Source organism: Carica papaya, chromosome 3, assembly GCF_054855325.1.
Source record: "Carica papaya isolate Zhongbai chromosome 3, ASM5485532v1, whole genome shotgun sequence".
Classification (NCBI taxonomy): Eukaryota; Viridiplantae; Streptophyta; class Magnoliopsida; order Brassicales; family Caricaceae; genus Carica; species Carica papaya.
Window position 1 is genome coordinate 3,496,253 of NC_142311.1, and position 9,793 is coordinate 3,506,045.

A 9,793-nucleotide genomic window follows, 5' to 3' on the forward strand; every position below is an offset into this window, starting at 1 on the left:
CTTATAATGAAAATTTCTAAAAAGAAATTGATGGGAAGATTTTACCAAAGTTACATCAAATAAATGGTGGCATTTGGATTAAATTTGGTGTAAATTAGCTTTCGTTAAACATAATACTTGCACTTTTATGACCAAAACGCCAGTTGACACCAACTCACTGCTGGTGACTCCACTTTTTGTTCTAAGTTGATAGAAAGATAAAATATAAAAATTGTGCTCATAAATTACAAAAAAATAAAAAATAAACAAATTGGAGAAGCCAAGTGACTATTACTTTTAAGTACTAGTCAGCTATATATACTAATCTGTCTTTACAATTAGAAAATATATATATATATATATATATACATTTACTATTATTTATCATCACTCAACTTCGACAAGATACTTTTGCCAAATACTGCTCATACAACAAGTTCCTATCAAAGGCAAGAATCGCAGAGTTCATAATTGAAAGAAAAAATATGGCCTTGCCACCAGAAACACAGCTGTTCCAACTTACACACCTAACTAGGGTTGAATCCTGTTATAGCATAATGCAATCTGAGTCTCTATTCCTCGCCTACCTTATTATGGTCATACTTTATGCTGATATGTCAGATCAGGTACTCGTATCATCGTCGGATGGAGATTAATCCAGAGAAAACTTGAATAATCACCTATTAGTATAATGTTCAGAATTTCTATCTGCCTAAAGGCTTAAAATTCGGACAGCAGGAATCAGAAGATGCAACTGAATGATGATGCACAACGGCAGGATAATGGAAGAAGCAACCACAATTCAATTGGACTTTCATTTCAATATTACCATCATCCTTGGAGCTGGTACCGGATGTACCTCGAGGAAAGAGGAAATTTACAATTTAATTGGACTTCATTTCAATATCCTCCTCCTCCTTGGAGCTGGTATCAGTAGTACCTTGAGAAAGGAGTCCAAGAAGGGGCAAAGGCAATAATGAACTGAGATTGCAGAGAATTATCAAAAGGGCCAAGTTATCAAAACTGTCCTTTGTGACATGAAAGAGTTGGGTCAAACCTGCCCCTATCAGTCCCCCAACAACACTCCCTCCATTTGAAATTGACATAAGGGTTGCAAAAAGAGTTGCTTCCATTCCCTCTGGACATAGTCTTGCTGCTAACACAAGAACTGGCATAAAAGAAGCCTGCAAAATAATAATTTTTCCTTAAAACCATAGCCATGAATTTAAAAGTAGAGTGAAAGCATCAACTGAATTATTAAGTGAAATATAATCACTCAGCAAAAAGCTATTGTCTATGTCAAAGAATAGATGTAATTAGATTCATGTGGTAACCTTTGGTACTGAAAAGATTACAGGTCTGAACGGAAGAAATGAGTCATGTACTATGTTCGTTCACAAAAACAGGGAAACAAAATAGTACAAAGAGTCCCATTTTATGGAGGAAAAAAAAAAGTTATTCTCTGAAAAACCATGAAAAAAGTTGTTTCACGGAAGGTGGTAAATGAAAATAAAATTTTGTTGTCCCCAAAATTCCAGTATCTTCTCATCCCTTTCCCACTCCAGTCCCTCTCCTTCATGCACGCCATGCAGCAAGTCAGAGGCCAGCTCTGGCAGTCCATGTTTGGCTGGCCATGCTAGGCCTGTTCGGCTGCTTGGCCAGGCTAAACTGCCACTCGGGGAACCATGCCAGGCCAACTGAACTACCACTCAGGTAGCCAAGCCAGGCCAACTGAGCTGGCCATTCAGTTAGCCCAAGCAGGATTCTAGCTTGCGACCATATTTTCTCTTTCTTTTTATGCTATATTTACATATTGTATTTTCATTAATTTCATAAGCAATCCTTAGAACTAATTTAATAATTAATCGTTAGTTAATTTCATAACTATTCATTTTAATTTTGCAGTCTAAAACTTCGGAACCTCTGTATATTTTACAATTTCATTTTAGGAGTTATGGAAAATATCTTAGCTAATAACAATAGTGAACTATGTAAAAGTAAAGTTGTTAAAAATAAATTGTAAATGTAATCTTCTGTTAATTCACAACAGAAAAAAAAAATTAAAATCAATCATTTAAGTAAAAGCAATTTAATATTGTCATGTTATGTTCTATTCTTATCCTATGCACTAAGGGCTACCATATTATTTTATGCCCTAGATTAATGATGAAAGGAAATACCAAAGCCACTTGGGATAAAAGACTCCTTAATGATCTCCTTTTTGAGAGGAAAAAAAAAAGGAGACCTTTCAGATAATTTGACTTGTAATAATTTTATTGGTGGCTCACATACATGATACCTAGTGAATTTCTCTTCTTTCTACTAAAAAGGTTCAACCATTATCCCCAACTACAACCCGGGAAAAAATTCTTCAGGAAGAAAAATAATCTTCCTTCTAAGCAAGTAACCCCAAAGCATCTCTAGCATCACCCCACCCCCCACACACGTACACTCTTTCTCCCTCATTTAAAAAAAAAATTGTTTTGAAATGTCCACATGAAACTAATACAGGTTCACATGATACCTAGTCAATTTCTCTTCTTTCTACTAAAAATGTTCAACCACCATCTCCAACTACAACCCGGAAAAAAATTCTTCAGGAAGAAAAATAATCTTCCTTCTAAGCAAGTAACACCAAAGAATCTCTAGCATCACCCCAACCCCCACATGCATACACTCTCTCTCCCTCACTTAAAAAAAAATGTTTTGAAGTGTCCACATAAAACTAGTACAGGTTTCAGCAGTGAAATTACCTGACCAAGAACTGTTAGAATCAAAGAATCGCCAATTGAAAACCATTCATCACTTATGCCTAATTTTCGGTTAAAGCCCGTGACAAGGAAAACCTACACAAAAGGCGAGAATATCAAAAACCATCCAGCACAAGTGTCAAAGCAAAATCTGGAATAACACTGCCAAAAATGCAAATTAATAAACAAACCTGGGTCATCCCGAGAGCTGTACCTAGAATAGTTGTTACCAAAAAAATTTTCCGCAATGGAACATTTTTCAGGAATCCATTATACAGTCCAACACCAAGCAATGATGCAACTGAAGTCACAAGCTTGACACGTCCTAGAAATTCTGGAGTGAAACCAAGTTTGTTCGTGCTGAAGTTGATTAAATAGATGCCAATGGATGAGAAATTTTGAAGTAGCCATGAAATGAACTACAAAAATTAAAAGGCAAAGACCCACAACCACGGATGGCACATACGTAAAATAAAACATGGCAGAGTCTGAATGTGGTGTTGCCTGCCACAGGAAAATAAATAATGTGGGAAGGAACACAGTAGGCTGCTTTACAGCACTCCACAACTGAATAACATGTTCCTTTGAGTTTTCAAGAAAGCTACGATTGGCCCAGGGAATATTCGGCCCCCTTGCACTATTAACTACACGCTGCTCTTTTACAAGAACAGCAACTGCAGATGTTATCAAAGGTAGTAGCGCCGTTACACCAAAAACAAACCTGAGACATCAAAGTTGTCCAAAAAGTTACTAGCTACAATCATCATTTCTCTCAGGAGTAGATTCATGGATAACCCACCACACATACCTCACACCATAAGAATCAACCAGAGAGCCACTAAAATAGGAGCTCACTATTCCACCAAAAGCTGATGATCCCCAACATAAAGACTGGAGAGATCCTGACATGCTCTGTGACTCGCCACGAGCTCTCTCTACAACCATTGAGTCTACAACCTACACCATGTTTCAGTTTTGGAAATTAGCTTAATAAAGTTGATACTTCAACCAACATACACAAATATATATGGAAATTGGTAACTACACTTCTCTGGAATGTCACAGGGATGTCTACCTTCTTCACCTTTTTATAACATGTAATGCTTGCAGGAGAGAATAATATAAATCTCGTCAGAAATATTTAATATATTACTAATATATATATAAGTATGTCTATTTGAGGGAAACATGAGTCTATTTTGGAGTTTACTTTACACAGTTAAGATAGAAGCTACCATAATTATGCAAAAGTGGGACAGGTATAGGAAGACAACCAGAAAGATGCTAAGAATGCAAAAGAAAACAAAATCTAATGTACACATGACAAAACCAGGTTACAAACTCGTCATTACTAAAGAGTCCATGGCCTAAAACCCAACAGAAGTCCATAAACATAAAAGTGTTCTCTATCACTTGAAAAAGCTTTCTAGTCCTCTCTTTCCAAATTATTTATAAAATATGTATGAGTAAGTTCCGTCCCATATTTCTTCCAAAATAATTTGACAGACCTTAGTCTCTGACTTCTCCAACACTAACCCAGTTATTACCAACCTAAATCCCTTGAAGCAAAGTGTTATCTGCCAAAGTTGTCCAGTCCGAGTGCACCTAGAGGTTGCTAACCACGAGAGCCATTGGTTATATGTTTATTAAGAGGCAAAGCTTACAGTAAATCCTCACAAAATGTAGCAAGCTTGGCCTGATATTGGTATGTAATTTAGTATACAACTATCAGTATTTTTGAATGATGCAATACACAGCTTATGATGCAGGTCTATGTAAGAAAAAATATAATTGTTAACAATTTAATTTATTTAACAAATACATGAAACAGTAGATACTTACAACATCAGAGAAAGCAACAGAAAGAGACCCAAGAAGTATGCAGAAGGCTGCACCATACTTGCTGTCAACAAAGGTGGCCATCAAACTCCATGAAAGTGCACCAAGAAGTCCCGATAGAACCAAGTATGATCTTCTTCGGTAACCAAAGAGTGGTACTGAATCACTGCAAGAGGAAAACAATTTCTCCATCTTAGTACAACATAGTGAGTGCTTCCAATTGCAGACAGAAAACAAAGAGAAGAGGCAATAAAAAACCAGACCTAATAAATCCATATAGAGGTTTGACAAGCCATGGTAGTGCAGAGAAACCAGATATTACAGCTGTCTAGTCAATAGGTAGAATTTGTCAGTTCTTAAAGATACTAACATAAGAGAAATGAGAAACATAAAATATGTGCAGCAAATTTTTGTCAAAAAACCATTTATAATCCATAACTGATAAACCCGTTAAATTCCATTGTACCTTAGGCAAGATTTCAAATCTAGAGAAAGCTGAATTGATGAAAGGAATTATTAACAATATAACCCCTTAAATACGTGTCAGCTCACTCAGAGATTTATCAATTGTTGTCATGAGCCGCTTTTCATGTAACCAAAAACCAATATAACTCATTATGAAACAACCATTAGAAAAGTTGATAATATTAACTCAGAGATTGAGGATTCAATTGTTGTCATGAGCAGCTTTTCAAGTAACGAAAAAACAATATAACTCATTATGAAACAACCATTAGAAATTTTGATCATATTAATCACTAAAAATGGAGATAATATTAACTCAGAGACCAATGCAGTGGCATCAAAATAAATTGTTAAAAAGAAACTTCAAATACTAAAAGGACTACCTCTGCAGGATCAAGATGCAGATCATCTTTCAAGTAAAAACTGACAGCAAGCCTTGAAAGGCCTAAAACACCTTGAACAAAATAAACCATGGCCACTGCAACATTGTCAGGGGTCAAATCAACTCCAAAAAACTTAATTTTACCACCAGGAAATCTGCTTTTCCGTGGAGCTATCTTCGTTGAAGCAGATGCTTGTCCTTCCGTATCTGTTGTCAATAGTTCCCCTTTTCCAGAACCTAAGTAAGAAAAAAGGTGAATTCGTAGATAGTGAGCTAAAGAAGCCTAAAACCATTGAACCTAAAGAATGAGAATGTTCGTAATGATTTGTTTTTCTTCCTGGTTAAGTCAGATTTAAGCTAGTTTTGAGTGTAAAGAAAAGAATAATATCTAAAAACTCCCTTATTTAATTGCATTCTCCACTTTTAATCATAGCTGTGCAGACTGTAATATCATCTTTCAACAACTTAAGCCCTCAGTTAAAAATTTTTGTTATTTATAACATCTTGCTATATGTGACAATCTTAGCGTGAGCAAAGAAAGCTGAGGAAGAGTGTTACTGCTGGCATATGGAAAGGAGATAGGATGAGAAAATGAGCCACATAAGATATAATGTATTTTTTAATTTAATCTTTATTTTTTAAAATTTTATATATAATAGATAATGTTTTTGGATGAGAAAATTATTTTTAAAAAATAAAAGTGTATTGTGGTATTATATTAACAAAATATGAAAACTCGCCTTCTTTTTGTTTCAAATGTGGCTGCCTAACCATACCATGCGATTACTGCAAGCTCCTGAATGATCATGATGAATTGATGCCAGTAGTACAGTCCTAGTTAAATAATATTTTGTGTTGCTCCAGGAAGGGTGTTCAATGGAGGGGAATCTTTGAGCCTTGATAGAGGAGAGCCAGCGGCATTACAATGGCTTTAATGATAGCGGCTTTCATGGAGGGTAATTCCAGGAAGTCTGTTATATTGGTATCTCCAAGCTAACATGAGGGTTTTATTACTGTTAAAAAGTGTATATTAAGTTAAAGTATGTTAAATAGGATAAAGGGTATATTAGCAATATATCTATTTCTTTGAAATTAATTTTATTTCCTTATATTGTTTCTATTAACTTTTATATATAAGGTCTTAATATTCAATGAAATAAAAATATTTATTCTTCTACACAATATTAAAACTCTAAGAAAAACCTTAATCCTCCTTCATATTCCCTAATTGACCTTCATTGCAAAGTAAGACACAAAAGTCTATGGGCCACCCTTAATTGCCAGCCATCACAACCAGCAGCCAGCCACCACAAACCAGCCATCAGCACCAAGACCGGCCTTCATTGTCGGCTCCAGAACTCTCCAACTACACCTCCGGTCGGGCACAGCTCTATCCAGCCACTAGTCCAACTTCTGTCCACGTGCAGCCCACCTGTGTTTGCCACTGCTCCCTGCAGCCACACCCAGTTGAGTGCCTGCCTACTGCGAGTCTGCTCCTCTGCCGCACCAGCCGATCCTCTCCAGATGCAAAGACCAGCTGCACAGCTTCCGATCACCAATCTTTTCCGGTTAGCAATCTCGTTCCCGTGACTTCTCTATCTAGCGTTAATTGCCCTGAAATTTTTAAATCATTTGCCGAAGGTAAAGTTCTAAATTACTAGCACAAATTCCCACATATGAAATTCATTATAAACCAATAGTGAATTCTAGCCGATCCAGGCTACTCATTGTCTTAATGGTAAGAACTATTTGAGTTGATCACAACTGATTCGAACCATCTTCAATGGAAAACGAAAAATCAGCCACCTTCTTGGCACTAAACTAAAATCAAGAGACCCAAATTATGATACTTGGGATAAAGAGGACTTGATCATAGTGACTTGGCTCTAGAATTCTATGTTACCGGACATGAGCAACACAGTTACGTTCCAGCCTATAGCAAAAGAGGTACGGGATGTAGTCAGAAAGACCTATCCTAGCGTTAGAAATGCTGCTTGGATATACAACTGACGGTCAAAACATGGTCCAACAAAGTAAGGAAACTCACTGAGTATTCTAACTTGTTGAAAAATTGTGTGGAAGGAACTGGACCAGTATTGTTCCCTTACTATGGATTATAACAAGTGTGCAATTCACCTAAAGTAGTTTTAGAAAAAGATTGTACCTACCAGTTCATTGCTGGTCCCAATGTGGAATTTGATCAAGTCAAAATCAAAATTTTAGGAAAACAAGATTTGTCATCAAGCAAAAGAAGGGTTATACTAGAACCCCGCTCCAATGACAGCTTAGCCGTGATCTCCAAAAGCCCCAAATCACGCCAGCAAGCAAACGAGTTGAGTCCCACTAAAACCCCCGTCTCTAGTGGAAAAAACGGAGACAATTTTCAATGTACCTTCTGCAAGAAACCTCGACACATCAAAGAAAAGTATCAAAAGCTGCATGAAAATCCTAATGCCTCTAGTAGATATTAGGAATACAAAAATAATTCTAAGAAGATTTAGAGATAGGCATGTATAACCCACCCACAAGGAAAGGAAAAAAAAATCCAAACCTCGATGATTTCAATGCAAAAATTGAATGTCTAAGGACGTGACTTGAGTACTTGGAAAAACTTGAAGGGAGAAGCCTCTTGGCACATTCAAATAAACTTTCTATTTCTCATGTTTTAAATGTCTCAAAGAAACCTCTTTTACTGTCATGAATTATGGACTCAGGAACTACAGACTATGTGACAGACACCTCTAAATTTTTTAATACCAATGTTCCATGTCCCAACAATAGGAAAATCATAATTGCTGATGATTCACTAACCACTGTAGCAGGAGTTGGGAACATAAAGATCAACCTTCAGTTTACTCTTATATACGTACTTCATGTCCCTAAATTATGCAAAAATCTTATATCAATAACTAAATTATCCCAGAACCTTAATTGTAAAGTGATTTTCTCTATTTCACATAGTGAATTTCATGACCACACCTCGGTGAAAGATTGCAAGTGCAAAGGCTCATAACAGGTTACACTTCCTAGATACACCTGAGATACCATGTACCACTGTTTCTACTAGCACACTAGACATAGTTATATTACAGAAGACTATGACACCCTTCTTTTTCTACCCTCAAGGTTATATTTCTCTCTTTATTTTCCGATTCTAATAACAAAAAGTTACATTGCGATGTATGTGAACTGACAAAAACGCCGGTATGTAAATTTTTTCCTTAATAATAAAAGAAACAATTTTCTTTTTACTTCGATTCTTGGTGATATTTGGGGTCGCTCAAATATTCTTAATATTTCTGGAGCTCCATGATTTGTCCCTTTTATTTATGATTGTACTTGGATAACTTAGCTTTTTTAGTTGAAATCTGAATATGAACTCAGTCATATTCTTTCCCAGTTTTACTTGATGATCCAAACACAGTTTAGAGTAAAAATTAAATACTTCCCAACCAATATTACCCGAGATTATTCTAACTAGACATTATCATCCTTCTTTACAAAAAAAAATTGTTCGTGAGTCTTCTTATGTCTACACTCCACAACAAAATGTAGTAGTAGAACGGAAAAATAGCCACTAGCTTACTAGTACCTATGTTTTTTTGTTTCAAAACCATGGACAATATTACTGGAGGGAAGCTGTGGTAATTACCACCTACCTTATAAACCGGTTACCATCTCGAGTACTAGAATTTCCTAGTTCTATGGAAGTTCTCGTTACCTTTTTGTTTTTCTGGAAATTGTGGATCCTTTGGAATCCTTAAATAAATCATCGACGTTAGATCAAAATAACATTGAATTAGTCTTAAGACTATTCATAATGAAGGCTTATTTTTCATTTGGTTTCCGATAAAATAAAATCATGTGACTGCCTCGGGTCTACCATATAAGACATTCCCATATTTCCTTTCATTTCCTTTGCCTTACTCAAAGACCAAGTAAAAACAACAAAATGGCTTGTTCAATTTTTTCTTGTTAAAAAAAAAAAAAACAGAGAGAGAGAGAGAGAGAGAAAGAAAAAATCAATTCACATATTATCGATTAAATTGATATGCAAAGCCGAGTTCCAGATAAGCACATACTGTTTCTGGAATCCAAAACCGAATCGTCATCTCTGTCTCGCCTCTGAGACGGGGCGGCCACTGAGACAGCAACAGACATCTCACTTTCTGGAACTTTCCGACGAGATTGACGTTGAGATTTACGGCGGGATCCAGCGATGCGGGAGAAGGACCGCCGTCGGAGGCGAGAGCGTGTAGCGTGGAAGGAAACGAAGGACAAAATGGGGATTCGAGAAGGTAAAGATAGTAACAGAAGGTGAGTGGTAGCCATTAAAATAATTGCTCTATCGGCTCATAAATTTGGAGTCGTAGTGTGT

General features: G+C 36.3%; 1 protein-coding gene across 5 annotated transcripts; it reads right to left on the reverse strand.

The window, feature by feature from the left end:
* Nucleotides 1–250: 250 nt before the first annotated feature.
* Nucleotides 251–9,793, reverse strand: LOC110813125 (Major facilitator superfamily protein). 5 transcript variants are annotated; one of them, XM_088215146.1, is made up of 10 exons: nucleotides 7,584–7,732; nucleotides 6,649–7,029; nucleotides 5,417–5,652; nucleotides 4,832–4,896; nucleotides 4,572–4,734; nucleotides 3,538–3,686; nucleotides 3,196–3,450; nucleotides 2,921–3,089; nucleotides 2,733–2,825; nucleotides 251–1,163 (listed from the first exon to the last, which is right to left on the reverse strand). In XM_088215146.1, exons 3-10 carry the CDS (start codon nucleotides 5,504–5,506, stop codon nucleotides 864–866), a joined length of 1,284 nt encoding a protein of 427 aa, XP_088071272.1. In that variant the 5' UTR covers nucleotides 5,507–5,652; nucleotides 6,649–7,029; nucleotides 7,584–7,732; the 3' UTR covers nucleotides 251–863. The 5 variants fall into 5 exon arrangements, with proteins under 5 accessions (XP_088071272.1, XP_088071271.1, XP_021895838.1 ...); XM_088215145.1 differs by having other exon boundaries at nucleotides 6,619–7,029; XM_022040146.2 differs by lacking the exons at nucleotides 6,649–7,029; nucleotides 7,584–7,732 and adding an exon at nucleotides 9,498–9,793.

Excerpts from the sequence above, each read along its gene's own strand:
- LOC110813125 (XM_022040146.2), bottom strand. The coding sequence starts at position 9,747 with ATGGCTACCACTCACCTTCTGTTACTATCTTTACCTTCTCGAATCCCC. Across the intron at positions 4,897-5,416 it reads TGCATCTTGATCCTGCAGAG|ACAGCTGTAATATCTGGTTT; the intron begins GTAGTCCTTTTA and ends CCTATTGACTAG. Across the intron at positions 1,164-2,732 it reads TTCTAACAGTTCTTGGTCAG|GCTTCTTTTATGCCAGTTCT; the intron begins GTAATTTCACTG and ends ATTATTTTGCAG.